Here is a 25500-nt window from a genome sequence, read left to right as displayed (position 1 = left end):
TTCACTATGTAGGGAAGCCCCCACCCACTAAGATGGTCTCCAAAGAGATCCGTCCTCCTCTTTTCCTCTGTGGGTATGACTCATCTTTGTTTACGTAGAAATTATGCTACCTGCTGCACTATGTTATTTTCATTTTCTGACTCTACCTGTTGTGCAAACGCGGAGGAACCAGGGGAATGGGATTCGACCCCAATCTGGGAGTCGACGTTTTCACAGCTCTGCTCTTGTATAACAATTCTTTGATGACGTACCGAGTTCTACTGCATACCCGTCTTATGACGTACCGACTCTTATCCGCTTCAGTTAGGATGTTTACGCGTACAAATTACATTTAAGAACAATTTAAAGTTTAATCTTCATATTTATGTATGTTCATATGTATGTACATACATATGTGTGTAAGGCGTAGTAAATATCATGCTCTTATCTCATTTTTCCATTAACTAGGCAACCAAAATTCATGTTTACAGTACATATTTGAAATCTTGTATAAGATCAAAATATTATTTAATTTATGAAGAAGCTGACTTTGATTATTGTAAAGGTCAGTTAACACCAATGACTTATGCAAACTATTAATAAACAAAAGTATCTAAAATTGTTGGGAACAGTTGTGTATCTAGTTATGAAAATTAACAAGAGAGAACGCTATAGTCGACTATTCCCCGACTATCTGATACCCGTTACTCAGATGGTGAAAGTGCGCAGGAGAGTCTTCAACACTGACAGTTTTTGCGGTTTGTGGGCGTTAAAGTGGGCGTGGCAAAAAGTTTTTTGGTAAATCGATAGAATTTTACAAGACTAATGCAAAAATGAAAAAATATCGTAACATTTTTCAAAAGTGTGGGCTGGGCAGCTTTGGGCGGTTTGTGGGCGTTAGAGTGGGCGGGGCAACATGAATCGACAAACTTGCGCTGCTTCTATGTCTCTGGAGTCTGCATGCTGAATCTCAACTTTCTAGCTTTTATAGTTCCTGAGATCTCGACGTTCATACGGACAGACGGACATGCCAGATCGACTCGCTATTGTCTGATCAAGAATATATATACTTTATATGGTCGGAAACGCTTCCTTCTGCCTGTTACATACTTTTCAACAAATCTAGTATACCCTTTTACTCTACGAGTAACGGTTATAAAAATAAATAAAAAATGGAAAAGTGTGGGGTAAAAGCATCTTCCGGGAAATGAAAATTATAAGTTGAGTATTTCGAAAATTAACGACACACAAGTGTATGTAGGTATGAATGTACATATCTTGATTCTATAGAATTTGATGACTTATTTTATTTCATTATTAATTTTTCGATTTTATTATCATTTCCAGCATTTTTTGTCAAAAGGTGAGAGGCTGCTGCCATGAGCGCTTTTAGCCACTGAACACGATCGTGCACGTCGCGGACAAGAGCTTTACTAAGCTTTTAAGCCAGATCCAGTTTCATTGGCAACAACAAGTAGAGTGGGGAGAGCAGAAGAAAAGAGGAGAGCATCGGAGTGGCAGCAACAACAACGGCCCAGTGCCTTGCCAGTGGATGTCATTTTGTGGTTGGCCCTCCCGCGCAATCGCTCTCTCGCACACTTGCGCAGTGCAACGCAACCTGCGCTCCAAACTGGTTTTGGGGGAGGAAATCCGCAGGAGAGAGCGCGAGAGAGTGGATTGGAACTCGGTTTCGGCCAAAGCCAAAGCAGAGCCAGTTTTTGCTTTTTAGTCGATTTGTATCTACCTTTGGTGCGGACGGTTGGTCGGAATAAACGCGTTTCGCAGCGGAACTCCAAGAAGAGCAGAAAACCAGTCTTTAATTGTTCCATTTCAAGCTGAAATCAAATAAAAGTTCTTCGCGAATGGCCGAATAAAGTACGCAAGCACTGCGATTTGCCGTGGAAAATTGGTGGAAAAGTGTGCGAAGTGTGTGAAAAATGTGCAAATACGAGAATTTTTATATTGATTTTCTTGGCCAAAAGAGCGAAAGAGCGAGCAAAAGGCAGCAGCGGAGAAAGAAGAAGAAGCAGCAACAGCACAAAGCTGCGCTGTAAGGCTTCCGCCGTTGGTGCGAGAGAGAGGGGAGGGTCCTACTGGGTTGGTGTGAGCGCGACAGCAATAGCGAGATATGTACACTAGTGTGTGTGTGGGAACATTTCTGTTGTTGTTTTTGTTATGTTCTAGCTTTGGCCAAGTTAAATACAAAAAAAAGAACAACGAAGAAGTGGAGCTGTACACAGGAAAAAAAATAATATCAAGTGTCTATATTTCTTCATATACTCTTACAATAAATACTCTATTAGATCTTAAACATAATTAGAAATCTATTTAAACTATAAAAATTGGATGCCGTATGTAAATACATATTTTTTTCTGTGTACAAATAAGAAAGAATACCTGAACGTGAGCTTGTGTGTGCGCCTATTCTTTTGTGCAATTCGCCTTTTAAAGGCATCATAAAAATATCTCGGCCTGCAGTTTGAAAGTGAAAGAAAAAAACATTTAGGCGGAATGCAAAGTGAAATATTGGCAAGTGCAATTATCGACCCTACTTCGCCACTCGTTTGTGTGTGTAGGTGTGCTTCCTTTGCGTGGGTGCTATTGCTGTCTCGCTCCTCCTCCTGCGCGAATATCCTTTTGCCCTTTGCCTTTTGACGTCGTTTGCTTCTTATTGATTTTCGTCATTCATTGATAAGAGATTGCGAGTGAATGTGCGCGTGTGTATATGTGCGTGTGTGTGAAAAGGGATTCCCCAGCCAAAAATGTATTAATGTTCGTGGTATCTCCATATAGCAACCCCCTCTTTGACCAGAATGTCGTAAGGATCGAACATAGAGCCACCAATACACATACCCATACCATACCAATCCTGGACAATGCAACCGTTCAGTGACAGTCTGAGCAAAAGTCGCGATGATCTGGTCAATGTCACCACCGTCGCCTCCCGGCAGCAGCAACAACTCCACGGACGAAGGCGACACCACGGCAGCAGCCCCAATCTGTCGCTCGATCAGACCGACAATTTGCGAAGGAGGTGAGCATTATTATTATAAGGCATTATGTTGTTGCCAAAGCCTCCGAAGTTACTGTACGGGATGGGAAATACAGCAACGGTGTTTTCCTTAAAGACCATAGCCGACATTACAATCACCTTTTTATATTCATCATAACATTTAAGAAAGTTTTAAAAAGTTTATTCTCTGATTTGCTTTATGTGAAGATGTAGGATCCTAGGAAAGTGTATTTTTAAGAGCCAAGGTCTTTTACATAATTGTCCAAGCAAAAACAAGTTCCCACATAAAAACACCAAAGTAAATATATTCGGTCCTTAAAAGCTTGTCGTGGCAAAGTAAAAGAAACATTATCGACTTGAATTTTGCATTCATATTTTAAGAATATGCCGCAAAATCGTGCTTAATTAAGCGGGGTAATCGACCTTCACGGCACGCTGTATACAAGTTTTTATGTAATTCTCAAGCAACTGAAATGCTTGAAAGTATGATCAGCATTCATAAAAATCTTGAGCTAAGTAACATAAAAAACAAACAATCCGATAGATACAGGATTATATTTCCCAATTAGGAGGCGTCAGTTTCTAGTTGGAATTGTTGGGTTCAATAGGTAAATATAAATAAGTGCAAAAAACCCCCAAAGCGCCATGAAAACATTAACAAACACGTGCAAAGCAAATATGCTTGTGGTGAAATATAAAAAGGTAGCACAGTAGCAATAAAAACCAGCAAAACCATTGCAAAAATGGGTTCTTACGCCTAATAGAACACTTATAAAGCTGCATTTAACAGATGCTTTTTACATTCAGTCACTTTAATGGCAAAATACATACTTTAAGATTAATATTCAATAGAACTTATTAAATGAATTTATAATTTTGATTTATAATAATATTACTAAGGAACGAACCTTTAAAACGAGTAGAGATTACATGCACACGGAAATGTTTCCTTAGAGAGTACCCACTGTAAAAGAAGTTGGTAGATAACATTTGCGGGGGGTGTAGACAAAAAACTTCCGATTCGCGCACTCACACCCACAGCACGACCACCTGTATATGCATCTGTGTGGATGTGTGTGATTGTTGATCATGTGGTCCCTTCCATTGAAACTGGTTTTGAGTGTGACCAGATGGCAACCTGGCCTGGTGAGACCTCGAGATGGCTGGCCAGTCGATACAGGCGCTGGGGAATTCGGTCAGTCTGACAACAACAACGCCGAGTGATAACAGCAGATGAGAGCGGAGTGGGAGAGAGAGAGCCCATCCGAACTGATAACCGTTTTGCTCCCGCATGCGAGTCGCGATTTAGTTGGCGAAAATCAATCGCATCTGACGGTCGCTGTTTGCGCGTGAAATTCGCAAGCCTGCCTTAAATTGCGTCCGTGTATTTGTGCGACGAAAAAAAAAAACAAAAACAAGAGCGGGCTTATCGCCAAATCAGTTGGCTGCCGTTGTCTGTGTGTTGGTGTGACGCAGTTGTGCGAAATACGTGAAATTATTACATTTTTTCCCCCCAAACCCAACCAATAAGCAACAGTCTTGAAAAACCGCCAACGAAAGTGTTACGCGCCGCGTTCGTCTCTTTTTTCTTGTAATTAATAGCAACAAAAAGTGATACCAACTTACCTTGACGTCACTTTTTTTATTATTATACATCGGACGACAGAACGCGATTGTTGTTGTTTTTTCGGTGGTTGCTGGTGCTTGGCACGAACTCACAATTAAAAGTTAGCCAACTTTTGTTGTTGGCTGAGTGCGTAAAAACAAAAAAAGGGGAACAGCTGGCGAAAAGCGAGCGTAAAATTTTGCATTAATGCAGTCTCGTCGCATGAATGAATGAAATTCTTAGTTCGCGATAACTAATTACGAAAGCCAACCAAAAAAGTGACGAAAACAAATAAACCATGGTCTACACCATACCGTTCTTTAGCCACAATGACCCGCCCGACATGATCATCACCAAAGAAAAAAGGTAAAATACACGCACCCAAATGTATCTCAAGATGCACTGAGTCACAGAATCTCACAGATTCACCGCTGACCCATGCAAAAAAGAAAGAAAAGAAATGGGGAGCCGCCGCCAAATATCCGCGTTCTATGAACCACACGCCAAAGGTCAAAACGTGCTTGGCCGCCAGCTCGCAGCGAATATTTTGGGACGGAAATTAATGCTTTTTCACAAATTCATAAATAAACGAAAGGTTTTTGACATTTGCACGGCGGGTGCCGCTAACCGCAAACCGCGTGCGAGCAAGACGGCTATATTGTTGAAAAGACAGACAACGGTACTCTAATGCGTGTGTGATTTTTCTTACCAATGGTCAACAGGTAGGGCATGTGTGCATTTATGGAGTAAATCATTGTTCCCGAAAAGAGAAGATCAAAGCTAAGCGGATAAAACCCTGTTTTATAGAAGCTTGTAAGAAGCAGCGATAAGACCTTAATTTACATCCAAATTTCATCTAAGCTACAAAGATGTAACCAAAATTATATGTCTAAGCGCATATTCTACATCAAATTCACAGCTTTAATAGAGGGATATATGTATGTATATATATTTATACCCGTTACTCGTAGAGTAAAAGGGTATACTAGATTCGTTGAAAAGTAGTAACAGCAAAGAAGCGTTTCGACCATATAAATATATATTCTTGATCAGATCAATAGCCGAGTCGATCTGGCATGTCGTCTGTCCGTCTCTGTCGTCCGTATGAACGTCGAGATCTCAGAACTAAAAAGAAAGTTCAGATTAAGCATACAGACTCAGAGACATAGAACACGCAAGTTTGTCGATTCATGTTGCACGCCCATCTAACGCCACAAACGCCAAACTGTCACGCCACATTTTTTAAATTTTGATATTTTTTCATTTTTGTATTAGTCTTGTAAATTTCTATCGATTTGCCAAAAACTTTTGCCACGCCACTCTAACGCCACAACCGCCACAACTGTCAGTGCTGAATTTTCTTCGCACTTCACTAGCTGAGTAACGGTATCAGATATATTAGTTCGATTCGACTTAAGAATAGTATAACTTTTTGCCATTTGAGTACGCTTTTAATTTCGTATGTGTGGATAATTGGACCGCATTATGATTTACAAGTAAATTTTAAAATATAAAACACAAGTTTAGTCACTATAAGAACAAGAAAAAGACCTCATGGCTATATTTAATGTACTTTAAAATATACAAAAAGAATATTTAGCTCTTTTGATTTCAATGTCGAAAATGTATAGGATTTGGTACATTGTTTAGTCACATATTCAGCAATTCACAATCAACATAAATATGAATACATGTATTTGCATAATCATTTCAACTAAATCCAGACTAGTTAATATGAATACCGAATGCGATGCCAGAAGAACAGTAGATGGCCGCAAATGCATACACATGTACATATAAGTGTGGGTGGGTGCATGAGTGTTGGTGTGTAGCAGCTGCTACACCCACATACACAGGTGATTTCGCCTATCACACTTTCTACTCAGAGTTGTTGAGCTCTTTATTGCCATTCTGGCAGTGATAAATGATAAATGTTTTTTCACCTGCTGCCGCACTTGTACTTCACTGTACTCCACCCCTTCCCTCCCCCATCGTCCTGTGTTCGTTTATCTTATCAGACAGAAAAGAAAACACGAATTCCAACAGGAAGGCTTTTTACATATGTATGGGTGCGCGAAGAACTGAAATTCGAGCGATCACTTTCCTAATATTTATTTGCTCGGGCTTGTTTTTATCAAAGTTCGTTTTTTGCCCGTCCACTGTGTCAGCACGAAAAGTGATTATTATGGCGTGTGTAAACATAGAAATCGCGAAAAGCACTTTGATTATCATACGAACGATTTACTAGCAATAAACTATGGCTTTTGCGACGTTCTCTTCAGGTCGAGTGATGCTGGGCGACTTTTATATCACCAATGTTACGATAAGAAAATACTATTTAAAGGCTATGCGTAATCGCCACATTTTTAGCAAACTTTTGATTGATAGATAACCTGAGGAAAATATCTCTCTCTAATGGCGCCAATATGTACACTTCGTTAATAAATATTAAAAACTAAAGGCCCAATCACTTTTACCGAAATCACTCTTTATTTTTTACTGAAAACAAAACTCTCCCAAATATATTGTGGGCTATCCTTAATTTGTTAATGGAATGCGTAATTTTCATGGGTACACATGATGTTCGCTTGTGTCGAATACCAATAAAAAAATGTGTTTTATTTAAAAAATTTCCTATCGCATAGGTTGCGTAAAGTGCCAACTATCAACATACATATGTATGCACCAACATACCACAGATTCGGAAGCTTTTGAATTTGTATTACTTATGTAGTAACTGGAGTTAGATGTGCGCAAGTGATTTCGGAATTTAATTTGTAATTTCAATGTAATTTGACAATATTTAATTATTGGACATTACTTCTTTAGAATGATTAACTCGTTTTTGAAACCCCTTTTATTGAGTAAGAAAATATTTCAAATGTTATGAAATACAGAACAATCTTAGATAACCAAAGCCTATAATACTTACCTAGCTTAATCCTAGTGTTTACTAAACATAAATAAATCAATTTGACATGGAAATGTCTTGTTTGAACTGTGATCACTATCTAGATCAGTGGTTATATGTATGTATTTCAAATTTAGGACACATAATGTTTCTTTCACCTTGTATGTTCAGAATCCATACCTTCTGTATATTAATCTATGTATGTACATATTTTAATTTCTCCACAGCATGGCTTGCCTGCAAGATGAGTTCGGTCACCTAGGCATCGCCGCCACAGACCTGCCCTTCAAGTCCTCCGACCTGGACTCTCCGCCCCGCCTGCAGCATCACACCAACTATGCGGAGATCACGGACAGCAGTGCGGAAAACACGTGCCAACAGCGCTGGCCACCTCACGTGGGAGGAGCAGCGGCGACCTTTGGACATCCGGACAAGCCTATTGGCTGGATGTACGGACTGCTGGGGTGCATGAAGCCCGTGCTCTCGTTCATCGGGAAGACGGGGGTGATCGAGGTGAAGAATCAGCGGAGCGAGGACTGGCAGATTCCATTCGAGTCCATCACCGAGTTGGAATGGCTGGGCAGCGGAGCACAGGGAGCCGTCTTCAGTGGCAGACTAAAGAACGAGACTGTGGCTGTCAAGAAGGTGAAGGAACTGAAGGAAACGGACATAAAGCATCTCAGGAAGCTCGATCATGAGAACATTATTAAGTTCAAGTGAGTACGGTAGTCGAATATATTCATTGACCAATATAAAAAACTATTTAGAATTAACCTCACCCTTTACTACGATAAATAAAAAATGTATTATCGCATTTTTGTTTGCAAATGAATAACAGTAATTTTACAATTAATTTGGTATGTTTTTGTGATAAATCAAAAAGGAAATAACACAATTTAGTAGCTATGTAAGAACAATCATTTTGAACAAAATAATTCTGAGAATCATTTTATCAAATATAAATTATTTTAGATACGAAGTAGATGTATTTATTTTTAAATAATATATGATTAATATTTGTACTCTTTGCAGAGGAGTTTGCACGCAGTCACCGGTATTCTGCATCATCATGGAGTTTTGCCCGTATGGGCCACTGCAGAATATACTGAAGGAGGAGCAAGTCATGTTACCGTCCCGCTTGGTCTCTTGGTCCAAGCAAATTGCCCTGGGCATGCAGTATCTGCATTCCCACAAGATTATACACAGAGATCTAAAGAGTCCAAAGTAAGTTAAAGGAACATAATCAAAAAGCATATTTTTAACTCCGTTTATTTTCAGCATACTGATTAGTACAAATGAAGTGGTGAAGATCAGCGACTTTGGCACCAGTCGCGAGTGGAACGAGATCAGCACCAAGATGAGCTTTGCTGGTACAGTGGCCTGGATGGCTCCGGAAGTGATCAGGAATGAGCCGTGCTCCGAAAAGGTTGACATCTGGTCGTATGGTGTGGTGCTCTGGGAAATGCTCACCTGCGAGATACCCTACAAGGATGTGGACTCATCAGCCATAATCTGGGGTGTGGGCAACAACTCGCTCAAGCTACTGGTCCCGAGCACCTGTCCGGAGGGATTTAAGTTACTGGTCAAACTCTGCTGGAAAAGTAAACCCCGCAATCGGCCATCGTTCCGGCAGATACTCTCGCACTTGGATATCGCCGGACCGGAACTTCTAAGAAAAACCGAGAAGCAATATTTTGAGACGCAAAAGTCATGGAAGGAGGAGGTGCGATCTCACCTGAAGGAAATTACCCAAAATGGCACTAACATACACAAGTATGAGCAAGATCTGATTAAGCGGCGCACGGCAGAGTGGCGACATGCCCAGGATATCAGAATGGTGTACGAGGATAAGCTGCAGAAGACCAACCAACTTTTTTTCGAACTCAGCGAATGCATGTCCCAGTTGCAGGAAAAGGAGAAGGAAATCGCAGAGTAAGTACAGCAGTTCTTTATGAGAGTATCATTTATTTAAACCCTTGCGTTTTGATCAGACGAGAACGGAAACTGCCAGGTAGTGGCTATAAACCCACTCGACGTTTGGGCAACACACTCCGAAAAATGCAGCACTATCGCCGCCGCCTGAACGCTGCACCTGCGGCCATTCAGCAACAATCAACCACGCCAGATCCAGAGACTACGCCGGAGGTATACACCTTTGTGTATTTATCTTTATCTTTACCGATATTTATATATTCCTTATTAGACTTGTTTTCCTTATTACCATTAAACCACCAAGGGAATAAGAGCGGACAAAATTTGAATTGTATATGGACAACAGAGAGGTTTAGGCTTATTTAATAAAGGGACTATAATCTTTAGCATATGTAATATGTAAACTAGCTTATATTTAGCACTCGTATTTTTGAAAGAAGGCGATAAAACATTCTGTTTTCAAAGTCTGGTATTTGAATGTATCGCTTATCGTTGTTTTTTCCTTTCGCTTAAAATTAGATTAAATGATTAATCATGGCCGATGGTTTTTAATTTTGAAATGTATTCGGAATATCAACTAGTGAACGAATTATTTATAAAAAATCTTTCTATTTTGCAGTCTCCTGTTAAGTGTATGTTATATGCCCAGCTGGATAGCAATTGCCAACCCAAATCGTATTTGGCCAACATCATCCCGGGTAGCGGCATTGGCACCACAATGCCCAATAAAAACAAGAAGAACTTCCGGCATCGACGCAACGGCTCTGGATCCTTTGGTGCACCACCGAAGTATAGTCCGACGCGGGATCGTCGCTACCAAAGCGAACCGGAGAACCGAAAAGTGCAGCTGGTGGAGAGGCAAACCCAAACTGATGCCATGGACGTGAGTGAAACGGATATTAGTCCGAGCGCAGAGGCTCCTCGATCTCAGCCCATCGATGTGCCAGTTCCGAATCATCGCCAACTTCCGCTGCAACTGCAAAAAATACAGAAAATTGCGCAAGCTCAGGCGAGGGCCCGAAGTGGAAGCACATCATCCGCGGCTGGTGCCGTGAACCCCGCTTGTCCGTCGAATGGCAACTCGCTAAGCAACAGCGAGCTGACCTACCAAGATGCCTGCTCTAGTCCCGATCAGCTCATCGACGATGTAATGAACAGCAACGAACGATTGGACATGACTGAATGCTGCAGTGACAACGAAAACCTGGAACGTCTAGGCCGTAAAGTCATCGAATTCATCAACGAAAATCGCCTCTCCATTCAGTCAAACACAAACTCCATCAGCAATACCGATAATGGAAACGGAGGAGCCTCACCTTTGGAATTGCGGGAGAGCAGTAACAGCCCGTGTTTAAGTCGGTGCAGCAGCACACATAGCAAACGGCGGAAGCAACTTCAGGGGGACAATCCAATCGGCAGTTCGATTGGCAATGCCAACGGGGAGTCCCATGAGCAAGACAGCTGGTCGGATGAAGAGGGCGAAACCACGGATTACAAGTATGCTCTGCGGCGAAGAAGGTGAGTCTGAGAGATTTGTGCCTCGAATTTGAGCTGTAAGGTTAATGTGACATGTCTCCCATTTCAGCATTGGCCGCCAGCCCATAGCTCGTGGCATGCGACCCCGCCGCAGCTACAAGGCCCCACTCTCCCAGAAGATTGCCATCCATAAGCGAAACGTGGTCATCGTCTCAGACGAGGAGGAAAACACCTCCGAGTACAGCCACTCACCCTCCAGTCAGCACTCGACACTAGAGAGCAATACCGACATTGCGGACATGAAAAAAACTCAGGCCACATCCATCTCAACCAACAGTTACAGTGAGCCCGAAGACGATTCGAGTGATTCCAGCGATGAGGAGCAGGGAAATCGGCCGAAGGAAGCCAACGTTGGGGGCCCAGCTTTGCCTATGGGCGCCGTGCGCAGCAGCGATATTATATCCATACCTACTTTTGAGGCTGATGGCGCTGTTAATATGGTCTAACCTGGTACGATATCTAGTCTAGGTGAGGGCCCCTAAATTAAGTCCAAATTATGCAGCAAAAAATCTCCTATATACTCAACGAGAAATCGACCTAAACTGTATGGTATTATCTATGTTCATGTCCAGATTTCTAGCACCACAGATTTATATGAACCAGAGTAAGCGGAAGATTCTCTCCAAGCGTTGATCGCCTCGGAGCAGTATTATTCAGCACACAAAGACCTTTTGGGTAGGGCGATCTTTGTTCGTGTCGTACTCGTATCACATGCATTTCCTATTTTGCTAAATATAATTTCGCATTAGCTTTAGTTAAAATTACCCTTATTCTTGTCCTTAGAGAGCTGCCTTTGTAATATATTTAAAAAATGTCATAATTGTACATTTAATTTAAGCCACTAGGTAGTTTCCGTTTTGATAAGAGCTTGAACCACAACTCAAAGAAACCCCAACAAACGCTCCCACAAAAGCCCAACTACAAAGCAACAAAAAATAGAATTGGCCTCAGGCATTAATCAGTAATGGAATAGTAAGGGAATAGGACTAAATAGTCAGGGATATTTTTTATAAAACAAAATTTGCTAAGAACTAAGAAAAGTGTTTTTAAGAAGCGCATTGTACGTATAATTTTGACGCTTTCGAGTACAAGTTTTCTACTTATGTGGGTAACTTGCCATTCGATCAACCGAGAAGTGTTACTTTCTATATGCACAAAATTCCAAGCTTCAGTGCCTTAATGCAAACACAAACAGAGAATATGTTTTGGATAAATTCAATAATAAACTGGTAGATCTAACCTCGGCTATGATGTGGCCATGAGCGCTTTCTAGAACTAATAGACAACTTACGGAGCAGATAAGTATATATTTGGTCAAATACGTTTCGCCCCTCTGGAAATCGTTCATCTGCTGCAAACAAATTAAAAATTTAATATTATTCTATATACACTCAATATATATATATATCCTATATATTTACACACTAGTTGGATGTTTAGCTTCGTAAGATATGTCGTTTCTTCGTGGGCGACGTTTCTCTACATTATGTAAATGTACTTCATATTAAGTTTAATTTTAACGACTCATACGAATTAGCAATAATAAAATGAAAACTTGTAAGAACGCTTATGCCCTTGGTCTTTTATTGAAGCTAAAATGCTTGTGAAATATAAACGTTCAAATATGGTCTCATTGATAAGGCATATAAAATTAAGAGCTCTTTACAATCCAAATAAGATTCAAATTTATATTTGCCATTATTTCCTTCTAAATTTGTTTGATTCACTACAAATTTATTTTGTCTAAAGGCGATAGTTTCTAGTGTCAACAAGCCAACAGCCTTTGCATCCTCTTATGGGGCGGAGCGTCCTGCCCGGAGCGAAGCATCTTGAGGGCCTTCTCTTCTCGCGAATCAATAATGTGGCACACAACATCGGACTGCTTGCGAAATGCGATCAAGCCAGCAGTGCCCGTAGAGAGGTCGAGGTGGCGAAAGCGATCGATGTCGCAAGTGCAGCCATCGAAAACGTAGAACCACGTGGCCGCCGACTCCAACCTGTTGGTTGAGTGATGCCTGAAGACCACATAGTTGCCCCACGGCGTCATCGTAAGCACCCGGTTGGCCACTTTGAAGGCGGAGCACAGCACCCGGTTCAGGCTCTCCACCGTTCCACTCTCGGATCCAGCCACGGCTAGGAGCTGGGGTACTCGACTAAAGCCAGGAAATCTGACCGGGGTTCGGGACTCGCATCCCTCCATGAGATCCTCATCGGCAGCACGACAGCAACAGTTTTTGGGGTGTTCGTTAGATTGCCTCGAATTCTGAACATTTATCTTTGGGAAAGGCGGTTTTTCTTTTTCGTCTAGTTCGTGGACAAAGTTGGAAACAGCCGGTGTATTAAAGTGGGCTGTGACCAAAGGAGCCACTCCCAGACTATTACACTTATCCACGGATTGCTGGAGTATGTGAGTTTCTTTTTTTGTCTCAATGTTGGTGGTCTTATTCATGTGTGCTTTTCGTAGGAGCATTACTCCCCTGCTGGTAGTTACTCCTTTTCTGTTGCTTGATTCCTTATTGACCACCTCTGTTCGTTTGCCAATGGCTTCCTTGGGGATTAATAACTCGGAGGCGGTGCCTAAAATGGTTGTTCCCGTGGAATCACCTACTCTGGGACGTATCTTCTTTGAAGGGGTTTCCCGTAGGGAACACTTGCCAGATGACCTGTTTCTTGACTTGGAACGTAAATGGGACTTTACAGGAGAAGCAGTTTCCTTAGTATTTACGGATTTTATCATAATCTTTCGAGAAGTATCCTTTTCCTTGGATTTGTGTTGTAGGGAGGACACTTCCGGAGGAGAACTGGGAGCCGTGCCCCCAGTCTGTCTGGAGGACTTTGTCATTTTTACAGTTCTACAAGGAGAATACTCTTCTCTAGATTTTGAACGTTTGGGGGACGTGGCAGGAGGATCTCTAGAAGACATGCCCCCAGCTTGCCTTTTGAATTGTCTTATGTTTTTCATAGTCCCCTCAGGAGATGCTTCTTCTTTTGATGTGGAACTTACAAGTATGTTGTTTGGAGAACGGATGGACGATCTGCCGCCAACTTCCTTAGGGTTTATAGTTTTTTTCAGAATCCTGCCAGGAGGTGGCCCTACGTAAGGTGTGGATTTCACAGGAGGCTTTGATGGAGGGGGATTGGTTCCGAGGTCAGTTTGCTTTAAGGGCTGCCCACTTCTTTTTATAATCCCATTTGATAAGTTTTCTCTAGATCTGGTACGTCCAGGTGACTTTGGGGAAGAAAATCTGCCACCCGTTTGTCTAGAAGACTTAGCAAATGCCGTGCTCTTTTTATCCAGCCTAGGAGTATCATTATTGGCCGTCCTATTGGCTGTAAGCAACATTTTCCCTGAGGTGTCTCTTATGTCTTGCTGCGTTTTGGGAAAGCCGTGTTTTCGTGTTTTCGAATAAGTATTTTTGCTGGGCGTCATGCGACGTTCACATCTCCTATTATTTGATCTCTTTAACGATTCTGTGCGCATTTCCAACTCTTCCTCGCAAAATTCGCACTCTGCCCCTGCATCCTGTTGCTCATCAAGGATTCGGAAATGATCGATGTCGAATTTATCTGCAGTGAGACTGACCACATCCTCCTCATAGTCGCTGATCTGTGCCAGGGATTTGTTACACACTCTGACGCCTTGTTGTTCATTGAACAAGATGGGTTCGTTCAGGGAATTCACCTCCCAGTCGTCCTTATCATCGGGCAAAGGAGCCAGGGCGTATCCCTCTGGACACTCGGCGAGATTACGTATACGCACGACGTGGACATAGTAGGCAGACTGCCGGTTGGACTCCTTTAGCAGTTGGTGGAACACGCTGAGCATGGTCAGCTGGTCGCGAAACATGCGCACCGTGGCCCACTTGGTGCCCTCAGCCTTGTCCTCCGCCACATGGGTGCCCACGATGGTGTGGCGATAGGGATCGACGAGGTAGTAGAACCCATCCTTAAGCCAAATGGCATACATCTGATTGTTAATCTGAAACACAACGTTGCGAAATTCCTTGAGAGCCTCCGACACGTGAGCTTCGAATTCGGTACCAATGAGACGGACGCCACACTTCCAGTGACCCGTTCTCACATTCGGAATCAGCTTGAGTTCCAACACAAACTGTCCTATTCTAAGTTGGGTGGGAAAGGTGTCCAGGTCAATGGGTCGTCGATCCCTCAAGCAATCCGACCAGCAACTTCTGCACAATTCCACCCCATAGCTGATTAAACGATCCAGCATATTAGTGTCCCAGTTGGCCGGATGATCGATTTTGCTAGCCAGAACTGAGCCCACGGCTACCATCAGGCTACAGCGATTCCTTACCGGATCGTCTCCGTTTAAAGATAGGTGCAAAGTGCCTTTCAGATAGGCATAACTCTTGTTTACAACCTTGAATTCGATGGATCGGTGGCTGGTGTCGCGCATGTAGATGCGTCCATCGGGGGTCTCTAGGCGCACAACCACCAGTTCCCGGATACTGAACTCATCTTGCGGAGAGATTCCGCTCAAGTTGCTGGCCAGATGGACAACATTATCAATGGACTTCAGGCACACTAGCATTGCCACTCCGTTGTCCTTCACGGTTGCCAGGTCGTCCTTGCCTCTGCCCTTCACGTCCAGTACGAAAAAAACCTTCTTACGCCGCCAGATTAGCAAGTGACCCACACGGGTAAGAAGAAGACAATAGCGGCTGGACTTAAAGAAATTCTGTAAAATGATCCTTAGATTGTTAATGGTTTGCTCGGGCTGCTGCCCAAGGGACTTTGATCCTACCCCCAAATAGCGGGGTTCCAATGCCAAAGTAAAGGTGTGGCCTTCCAGGTTGAAATTTCTCTTGATCCGCTTTTCTTCGTTGGTATAGATCTCTGGCTCTAGCAGTTTGTTTTCGTCTGGGTCGTCGTGTCCTTGATTCACATCCGAGCTGGCTCGATATAAATCCGTGCCCTCCTCCAGCAGCATGTCGATCTTCTCTGCCGTCCAGTCCACTTCTGGCAGGACATAAATCAAGGCGAATGCCTTTAGATAGGTTGCAAAGTTAAGAACATTCGCCTCCTCCTGCTTGGGAGAACTTCCGCAGGGATTGTTTACGGTGGCATTTGAGCAGACGAGTCCCACAGGACTGCCCAAGGAGTCGGCTTCCACGTCTGTGCGATTGGGCACCTTCTCGCAGAACTTCCAGTGATCGCAGCTAGGTTCGGCCTTCAGAGATCCTCCACCGCAATACTTGCCACCCAGATCTAGATCAGAATAGCTGAGATACCTAAGGACGATCAGAAGAACGGATCAGTTAAAACATTAGCCAAATTCTGGAGTACTCTCCACGTATTGCTCGAATTGCTCTTGGTAATGCGACAGCTCGGGGCGCTGACCAAACGGCCTAGATCCTGTTGGCTGATCGGCATCCTCAGATGTCTGTTACTTAAATTTTGTACAGCAAAAATTGTCCGAGTTTTTTTCAGTTTTTGTTCTACTGGAATTTTTGCTGAAAATTGCAGAAAGGAAGTATTGATCCAACATTATTTGTTTTAACCAAATTTCGAGCTAATGTGGAGTCCAAATTTAAAAAAAGTACAATTTAACAAAAATGGAAATTTTCAACATTTTTTAGAAATTATTAAAATAAAACAAGAGAGAACGCTATAGTCGAGTTCTCCGACTATCTGATACCCGTTACTCAGCTAGTGGAAGTGCGAAGGAGAGTCAACACTGACAGTTATTGGCGGCTTGTGGGCGTTAGAGAGGGCGTTTTTTGGCAAATCGATAGAAATTTACAAGACTAATACAAAAATTAAGAAATATCAAAACCTTTTTCAAAAGTGTGGGCGTGGCAGTTTTGTGCGGTTTGTGGCCGTTAGAGTGGGCGTGGCAACATGAATCGACAAACTTGCGCTGCGTCTATTTCCCTGGAGTCTGTATGCTTTATCTCAACTTTCTAGCTTATGTAGTTCCTGAGATCTCGACGTTCGTACGGACAGACGGACATGGCCAAATCGACTCAGCTACCGATCCTGATCAAGAATATATATACTTTATATGGTCGGAAACGCTTCCTTCTGCCTGTTACATACTTTTCAACGAATCTACCTTTTACCCTTTTACTCTACGAGTAACTGGTGTAAATATAAGCACATTTTGTCTAATACCGTTCTGATAATCTTAAATTTCTTTCCTAATCTGGGTTAAATTTCCCATTTTTTACTTAACCATAAAATTACTTATACAAATTATTCAGACATAAAATCAATTCTGTACAAAATGCAATTATAGGAAACGGAGTTTCTGTCAAGAAATGGTTAATTGTTATTAAACAGGGCCAACTTTATCTTGAGAAAAAGGTAATAGTCATCCTTCAAACGCAAGTGAGTGCGCACTCATATGCATTCAGAGAAAAGTCATACATAGCTAAGAAAATTCATAGTTTAGGAAATAATTTAATGTATACATATATTTTTGCTTTAATTATTAATTACTTAGAAGTAAATAGGGGGACGAGAACCAGGACTGCTAAGAGCGTCCAAATCGGGGTTTCCCACATGTTATTCATTGTAGCCCATGTTGGTTTGAGTGAGAGACAGTGTGTTCGTATGGTCATTGTTTGGACTGCCGGCAGCTCTCAACATTCCATGGCCAGTGAGTTGGAGTTCTCGTTCAAGGCCTTGATCCCGTTCTCGATGGGCATGGCCAGACTGTTGTCATCTTCGGGATGGACAACAACTGAAGCCGCCTCCGATGTGGACGGTCCATCGGTGACCATTTCGTCTTCATGGCCGTTTTCCACGCCGTTTCCATTCCCGTTGATGTGCCCGTAATCCCAATTGATCTTAAAGCGGGTAACGCGGGGCTTGCTGGCCAGAATGTTGCGGGTCAGCTTGTCGAAGAGAGGCTTCGTTGGCGGGTTTTCGCGCATCTCCGGGTCAGCGTAGTCGTTGTTCACATAGTAGCCCACGCGAACGAACTCCTGGCCCCGGTAGGAGCAGGTAAGCAGGACAATGGTGACGCCCACCGCATCCGGTTCCGGGATCTTACTGACGTCTGGCGGATCCGCCTGGAAAACAAAGATGTGTCGCCCCTCAGGCACAGGTCCCACGTATATGGTGTCCAGCACCTGGTCGTGCTCCTCGGACTCTGCCGAGCCTACGTAGATCATCTTCCACTCTAGATCCTCCTTCAGCTCCTCAATGCACTCGAAAGTCAGCTCGAACTGAAAGGGGTTGAAGAAGCTGCTCGGGTTGTCCAGCACCACCACATTGGTGATGTGCACCTTGGCCATGACTGTACCTCGAGGATAGCAGAGCGTAGACCAAGTATTTCAAGACTTCTTCGTCGGCGCGCTTTTTCAGAGGTTCTGGTTTAGCCCGTCTAGGGAATTGCGTGTCTTTGCGAAATGCACCTGCCAAACGCTCGGCAAACACTTGATATTCGTAGTCTAATGCTAGTAATTTGTTTTGGTTATAACATTAATCAGGTTTGTGCAATTGTCTGTCGCTATTCTGAGTTTATTTATCGCAATTATTCCGCTTCTTTTCTCACAAATTTTGTGGTGACAGCTGACTGCTTTCCCGCGCTTCAGTGTGACCGTTCTGAGACGCAAGAGGTAGCGGAAAACTCACCACGACAAGTTTCGGAATGTCAAAATACAACCATAGTTGATGAATGATCGAGTTTTTAATATTAATAAAAATACTACTAATAAATTCGTATGATTACAACTGGGCTTTACACGAAATAAAGCTAGAACTAAAAACCAGATTCGGAAATTAATGCGGCTCTACAAAATTAGAAAATTACCCATGTAACAAAAAAATGAACTCCAAATGATCAAGACATATGTATATGTAAATATAGAAATAATTATGTATTTTCTGAACCAAGACATTGTCGACTTTTGCGCTGAAATCAGCTGTCGGCTTTCTGCATGTAGCGATAATATCGATACAATTTTGCAATTAGTGTCATCTCCAGCTGCTCCCCCCAATTGTTGTGTGGTGTTCTGTATTTTCTTTGTAAATAATTAGAGTAATGCTGCACCTGACGGGCCAAAGCTACAATGCCCGCGACATCATCCGGAACATATTCTCGCCGCTGATCGGCGTGCTGTCCAGTCCACAGGCGGACGAGATTTGCCACCGGAACAACCTTTCCTTCGTGGAGCTTCTGCAGCCGTTCGCAAAGTTGCCAAATGATGGTGAGTGAATGGGATGTAATTTGTGGGTGTCGGAGGGGCGTACGGGTGAGGTAAACAAGGTATACCCGCGGCCAAGCAAATAGGTATTTGCAGGAATTCCCATCCGCTTCGCCTTCGTTATTTAACATCTTTCAACAAAGTTGGTTTTTATAGTTGTTATTTTATAATCTTTGATCCTATCTAGAATAGTACAGTATGTTTTGTAATAAAAATTTAAAGGGAGAATCAATGATTTAAAATTACTCTTGTTGAGTATTAACTCAAACTTAGCAACACAATCTAAGCTGCATATAGTTAAATGATTTTGAATACCCTTCTTTAGCACACTTTCGCGATGTTTCCGGGACGAGTGTATCGGTTCGTGGACTCCGCCTTAACTTCTGTGATGTGGACTGGCGGCCGCCTCAAACAATTTTGGCCAGGAAGATGCTCAATGAGTCTGTGACCAATGCCCACAATGACAAAACCAGACTGGCCACCATAGGTTACCGTTTAACCAATGCAAAAATATTTTTTGAAAACTCATTTACCATTCTTCTACAGCTGGCATAGACCTTGAGTTGCCCACGTCGGAACCATGGTTCGAGCAGTGGCGTGAGACGTTCTTAACTGTGCAGTTCCCGGCGGATCACGAGTTCACCCGACATCTATTAAGCTGTTTGCTAGTGCTTTCCAGCGCGGATCCGCAGATCGTGGAGACCGCCCACAAACTCGGACAACGTGTGCAGCAGATGCAAAGCATCACGCCCCAAAAGCTGCCCAAGTGGTTCCATCCCACCGAGGTCCTAAATAGTTACGTGGTGTTGCACGAAGCCAGCCAGGGAGACTTGTCCAAGGCACAGCAGGGATTCGAGCTGCTTAAATCCACCTTCGGAGACAGCAAGTGTTTTCTGGTGTCGATCAACTCGCTGGACTCTCAAAGTGCAGCTGAGGTTCCAGATCACTGGGCAACGTTTATAAAAAGACAGCCCAAAGGCGATGCAAATCTACCCTCGACGGATCTTAGTGCACCGAAATCGCCACAGGAAGCGGTTTCTGTCATATCTATGCCTGCAATGCAAATGTCCCAGCTTCTGGAAGGATCCAGTGCTCAAGAAAGCGATCTCGGCATGCTTCATCCGCTGAGTCCCATGCAGGAAAGCGCCACAGAGGCGATTCACTCGAAATTTAGCATCAGCAGCGAGAGTATTGCCTCTCAAACTATCAATCCCAATGTTTGGGGAAATGAATTAGAGGCGGATGCTCCTCACGGCGGGTGTCTTACTACTCGGGACATTGACAACCTGAGACACTTTGTCCAGGACTATGCTGTTCGAGCATTGATTCCTTATATTGAGCATCTGGTAGCTATTCTTGCCGAGGGAGTGACGAACAAAAAGGGTGTCAGCAAGTCCCTGTTAAGTGCTACGAAACGATGGTTTGTCACTAGCAAGCCGGGAGCAGGAGCAAACAATCAAAATGCAGTCATGTAAGATTGATTTTGTTCAAATAATTCAATTTTAATAGTAAACCGTCATATTCACAGCTACACCAATGAATCTGCGGAGCTCCAAACACGAAAGTTGGGCGATCTCTACTTCATGTTTGGTCATTATAATTTGGCTTTCCAAGCCTACCACCAAGCAAAACGAGACTTCAATGCGGACTCAGCCTGGCAATACTATGCGGGAGCTTTGGAAATGGCTGCCCTATCCGCCTTTATGTTAGGTACTGCCCAAAGAAAGACCTATGACTACATGGAGGATGCAATTGTGTGTTATCTTACAGTGTGCAAGTAAGCTAATTGTGGGGCTTAGATCAACAACATTCTATTACTTTGTTATTGCAGATTGCAGCAATTTGCGACTAGAGCTACGCTCCTAAGCATGGAATGTTTAAAAACTGCGCGACTATATAGCGAAGTGGCCAAGCAATTGATTCGCATGACCAATGAGGAATCAGATCTTCGCTCAGCCCTCTTGCTGGAGCAGGCTGCCTACTGTTTTTTGGTGACGCAACCGCCAATGCACAGGAAGTATGCTTTCCATATTGTGCTGGCCGGAAATCGTTATTCCCGAGCTGGACAAAGAAAGCATGCATATCGTTGTTATCGCCAGGCCTACCAGGTTTTTCAGAAGCGCGAATGGAGCTTGGCTGAGGATCACATTCAATATACGGTGGCCAAGCAGGCCTATATGCTAAAACAACTTGAGGAAGCTAGTCGATCTTTTGCCCATTTACTGAGACCTGGAAGCCTTCAAAGTGCCCAGCAACAGACCAGTTTCTTAAAGGAGTACATTCAGACTCAAAATGTAAGTTTTTAAAATGCTTTTCTGTAAACCATATTTTATTGAACTATCTCATTATAATCGACTACTAATTTATATTTTTTCAGGAACTTGTTAAACGAAGTCCTGAACTGGGCTTACTACCACACGCCTTACCCCAAGTAGTGCAATCTTCCGTTCGTGTTCTTACTTTAGTGCAATCACCGTCGGCTTTGGCACCTCATGTGCCGGCCACCAACATAGATATCAACTCGAATCTGACTGCAGATGACCCCATTTGGAAGAAGATTGAAGAAATGCTTGTGATCACGGCTGCCAATAATAAGCCCTTTGTCTTTAAACCCTCGAGATATTTGTACACTAAGCAGCAGCCTGCGTTGGAAACTCCAGTTGCCGTGCAAGGTGAACCCATTGAGCTAGCTGTTACCCTCTCAAATAGCGTGCGATGTGGAATAGCCCTATCCGAGATTGATCTACTGTGGAAACTTACTCTGGACAATGATGAGGTGCTCTCCAACGCCTGTACTTATGAGGAATCATCAGATAGTGATAATAAAATAGCAGTAGGAGCAGCAATCAAAACGAGCTGCGTGGCTTCCATCAAATTGGCTGAACAGGCCGAAGAAACTTTGCACTTTAAGCTGACTCCCAAATTGACTGGACGTCTGAATGTTTTGGGAATCGTTTGTCGAGTAGCAGCCAGTGTGGATCCTGCAGCCAGCCTTCTGGGTACCTTACAGTTTGAAACGCAAAAGATCAGGCCTCACAATGCCAAGCAATCTTCGCAGACCGTATTGGACAACAGATTGACTATCAAACTGGTTCCCCAACTACCCTCCATGAATGTAAGCTTTACTCCCGTTCCCAATCGACTGTTGGCTGGTGAAATTGTTCCCGTTCATGTTACCCTCCGAAATCTGGGAATTGCTCCGATTGAGGAGATCTATTTGGGATGCGATAACCCGCGCTGTGTATCCATTTTGGATCAGCACAGCCAAATGCCACTGGCTATGATGAGTTGTGAGTAAATAATACATTTTATTAATGAATATATGTTTACATTTTACATTGTTTTTTTAGCTCTTCGTAATCTTTCCAACGACAAGCTAGTAAAGGATAAGGAAATCCGGGGACAGCGAGTTTATCGATTACTAAACCGTCCTGGGCTGGCTGCACTTGACGCCCAACAAGTTCAAACCATCCCCTTGTGGGTGCAGGCTCCACACCAGGCGGGACTCTTTACCTTACGCCTACTATTTTACTACTCATTGCCAACGATAGCCAATTCACCCATTAAATATAGATTGGTTCGCCATATTTGGCACCTGCAGGTAGAAAGTTGCCTGCAGGCAGACTCCACTTGTGTGGTCAGCAATGCGGTGACCAATGAACTGGGGCTGGATGTAAACGTTAGGAACCAGCATGCAGCGGATGGAACGGAAGTGTACATCAACTCTATTTCACTGTACTCCAAGGAATTTAAGTTGAATCCCGATAAGTTATTCAGTAAGTTAACTGATTGATAATACTGAGATCTCTGAAAGTTGCAACATCAATAAGCTTTTAATTATTTATATTTTGGTATGAACCTCTGTAGTTCCCTTGAGAATTATACCTTACATTTATAATCTAAGTTTACTGAACAGAACGTTTCACTGATACAGGAGGTTTTTTAATGAATCTGCTTTATGTTTGCTTACAGTAATGAACAGTATGGGAGTCAACCCGGGACAGGCGGGAGCACAGTGCCTCAAGTCTTCCATATGCTGCAATTTCCAGTGCCGCCTTCTCGAGAAAGACACACAAGAAGAATACCGAAACATTCCATCAATTAAAACATTGCTTGATTCGCGACTATCCCATCTGAAAATCCTGTCGGCCCAGCACGCTCAGCAGGTGGAGCAGCACATGCCATCGATACACGACCCGCACAGCTTCCTCACTAACGAAGAGACGGTGTATTTTAATACCAACATCTCCACGGAAGAGTTCAACGCAAGCGTAGCGGAATATGTTCCACACGCCACATTGGTCTTAAGCTGGAGCGCCTTGGTAGCTAGGGAGGAGGGGCAGCACTTGGCTTGTGGCTTGCACTTTATTAAGCTTTACAAACTTTTTGAGACGGGACACTGTCCAGCAGCGCCAACAGCGTCATTCCTTCGAAGAAGACAATCTTCTGACGACACCATAGATAACCGACGGGAGTTTCCACTACCCGAGGGAGCGGTTAATAATGAGGATGCTTGGCAGCCCTTGGCTGATGCTGATGAAGAAGACTACTGGGAGCCCAATGATAACTATGTTGGCCAACGGTGTCTACTGGAAGATGAGAGCTTTGTAATGGCAGTAAAAGCTTAAGATGTTCTTCAAATGGTGTCATTAAATCATTATATATTATCCGTCTATCAGTTATGATATGCTAAAAAATGGTATTGTCATTTCATTGAGTTCAAGATTTAAAGTCGAACACCACAGCATAGACAAGATTTCACAGCCAAAATGTAACCTCTTCTTTGAACGAAATTCTTAAGCCGCGCATAAAACAGAAACAAAAGTTTTAAATGGGATAGGAATTACTAGTTATGGGTCTTTACAGCTTTTGGTTAAATTCATAATTTGTTAGTTTATTAATTAATTGATTTAAAAAAGAATTCATTAATAATACACGCTAGTAATATGCTTAACATGTAACATTAAAGTGTTAATTGCTTTTTGGTAGTTTCTAAGCTGCTGACTAGTCGAGATGATGACGTGGTTCTTAGGGGATGAGTGGATCTCAGTGGCAGCGCAATGTATTCATCTTTGTGGCAGAATTAAAAGCATTTTTTATTCAATTTAAGTGCGTTTCTTGGTAATGTATACTCTGGCTGTGGCATAGAGGACATGCGTACAAGCGTATATATTGCCGAGAGCGCTACCCAAGAGAGCTCCGATCACGTTTGGAATGGGATAAGCCTGCCAGTCACGTCCCCAGTCCAGGGGCGCCACCACGCTTCCGGCCCAAGCGCCCAGAATACCACCCAGAGCATTGTACTTGAATAGATTCAGAGCCGTGTCCTCGCACTTGGTCACAAAGTCCGGCTTCTCGCAGAAGCACACTTGAAGGGCTCCACCGCCCCCAAGGAGAAAAACAGTTGGTGACACCGTCAACAAGGTCATCAGTAAGGACAAGACGAAAGTCTGCTCATAGTTGCCTAGCACCGGGGCTCCCAAAATGATGCAAATGAAGGCGTAGAGAAGTGTGCACAGGAACTGCAGGGTGAATCCTCCGAGGAGCTCCCGCGGCGTAAAGTACGAGTTCTTTTTCTGGCGCTGTTTAGCGGTCAGGACGCCGTCCTCAACCTTGCCGTAGAAGCGAGCCAGTACAACTTTTAGAAGCTCTCCGAGGAAAACAATAGGGACGACCAGAGAGTCCCAAAAGCTGCCGAGATGTGCCCAATTCCGGCGATACTGCATGTATGCCATGCATATCAGGATGGTGGCAAGGCTGAGGGACACGTGGAAGAGCTGGTGCTTGGTTTTGTGTTGGTCAAATCGGGAAACCATTGTTAAATGCAGATAAAAACACTTTTGTTAAGTCTTAAATTTCGTTTTTATTTTTCTGTCTGCCGTTTGTATTTCGCCGGTTATCAACACTGAATTTACTGTGGACTTAAAACACAAAATTGTGGAAAATATAATCTACAAATTTACCCAAAAAATAATATTTATTTTATATTTATTTATTTTACTTATGTATTTAACTTATTTATTTTACATTTGTGTCCGTTTAACTAAATCCAATAAAATAAATTCAAAATATAAAATAAAAAAAAAAATTGTTAACATAATTGTTAACATAACACATCTTAACACGCTGTCGTGCGCTGTTGAACAAAAACAAATTCCGAGGGATTTTTGCACTTCTGAAAGTGTGGTAACGTCTAGAAGGCAGTATTTCATTTTAAAAATACATATTTTTTAAAATGTAATAATCAAAAAACATACGCGACTTGCATATAACATTTTATTCATCTTAGGTATAATTTTATATCTGTTTTCTTGAAATATATTTAGGTAATGATTTCCATGATGGCAAT

General features: G+C 42.9%; 5 protein-coding genes across 8 annotated transcripts; 2 read left to right on the top strand and 3 right to left on the bottom strand.

Annotated features, from left to right (window-relative positions):
- The first annotated feature begins 1478 nt into the window (after positions 1 to 1478).
- On the top strand, positions 1479 to 12547 carry LOC122616048 (mitogen-activated protein kinase kinase kinase 12). Of its 4 annotated transcripts, XM_043791297.1 has the most exons (8): positions 1487 to 1854; positions 2773 to 3013; positions 7737 to 8225; positions 8542 to 8733; positions 8788 to 9441; positions 9501 to 9654; positions 10061 to 10959; positions 11027 to 12547. In XM_043791297.1, the coding sequence occupies exons 2-8, from the start codon at positions 2856 to 2858 to the stop codon at positions 11421 to 11423; spliced, it is 2943 nt and encodes a 980-aa protein (XP_043647232.1). In that variant the 5' UTR covers positions 1487 to 1854; positions 2773 to 2855; the 3' UTR covers positions 11424 to 12547. The 4 variants fall into 4 exon arrangements, with proteins under 4 accessions (XP_043647236.1, XP_043647232.1, XP_043647234.1 ...); XM_043791301.1 differs by lacking the exons at positions 10061 to 10959; positions 11027 to 12547 and adding an exon at positions 9713 to 9903 and having other exon boundaries at positions 1479 to 1854; XM_043791299.1 differs by lacking the exons at positions 1487 to 1854; positions 2773 to 3013 and adding an exon at positions 4316 to 4964.
- Positions 12540 to 16476, bottom strand: LOC122616047. The gene is made up of 2 exons (XM_043791296.1): positions 16292 to 16476; positions 12540 to 16229 (listed from the first exon to the last, which is right to left on the bottom strand). The coding sequence occupies exons 1-2, from the start codon at positions 16369 to 16371 to the stop codon at positions 12743 to 12745; spliced, it is 3567 nt and encodes a 1188-aa protein (XP_043647231.1). The 5' UTR covers positions 16372 to 16476; the 3' UTR covers positions 12540 to 12742.
- An 896-nt stretch (positions 16477 to 17372) lies between these two features.
- On the bottom strand, positions 17373 to 18550 carry LOC122617176 (histone chaperone asf1). Its single transcript, XM_043792908.1, has one exon. The coding sequence runs from the start codon at positions 18237 to 18239 to the stop codon at positions 17583 to 17585; it is 657 nt and encodes a 218-aa protein (XP_043648843.1). The 5' UTR covers positions 18240 to 18550; the 3' UTR covers positions 17373 to 17582.
- Positions 18551 to 18912: 362 nt separating this feature from the next.
- Positions 18913 to 23841, top strand: LOC122618639 (trafficking protein particle complex subunit 8). Its single transcript, XM_043795220.1, has 8 exons — positions 18913 to 19154; positions 19477 to 19638; positions 19698 to 20622; positions 20680 to 20928; positions 20983 to 21445; positions 21529 to 22441; positions 22502 to 22927; positions 23124 to 23841. The coding sequence occupies exons 1-8, from the start codon at positions 18989 to 18991 to the stop codon at positions 23777 to 23779; spliced, it is 3960 nt and encodes a 1319-aa protein (XP_043651155.1). The 5' UTR covers positions 18913 to 18988; the 3' UTR covers positions 23780 to 23841.
- Positions 23842 to 23993: 152 nt separating this feature from the next.
- LOC122618640 (glycosylphosphatidylinositol anchor biosynthesis protein 11) lies at positions 23994 to 25041 on the bottom strand. The gene has a single exon (XM_043795221.1). The coding sequence runs from the start codon at positions 24965 to 24967 to the stop codon at positions 24257 to 24259; it is 711 nt and encodes a 236-aa protein (XP_043651156.1). The 5' UTR covers positions 24968 to 25041; the 3' UTR covers positions 23994 to 24256.
- Positions 25042 to 25500: the final 459 nt, after the last annotated feature.

This window comes from Drosophila teissieri, chromosome 3L (genome assembly GCF_016746235.2).
Source record: "Drosophila teissieri strain GT53w chromosome 3L, Prin_Dtei_1.1, whole genome shotgun sequence".
Taxonomy (NCBI): Eukaryota; Metazoa; Arthropoda; class Insecta; order Diptera; family Drosophilidae; genus Drosophila; species Drosophila teissieri.
The sequence above is the reverse complement of the archived record's forward strand: the minus strand, read 5'-3'. Positions and strand labels throughout refer to the sequence as shown.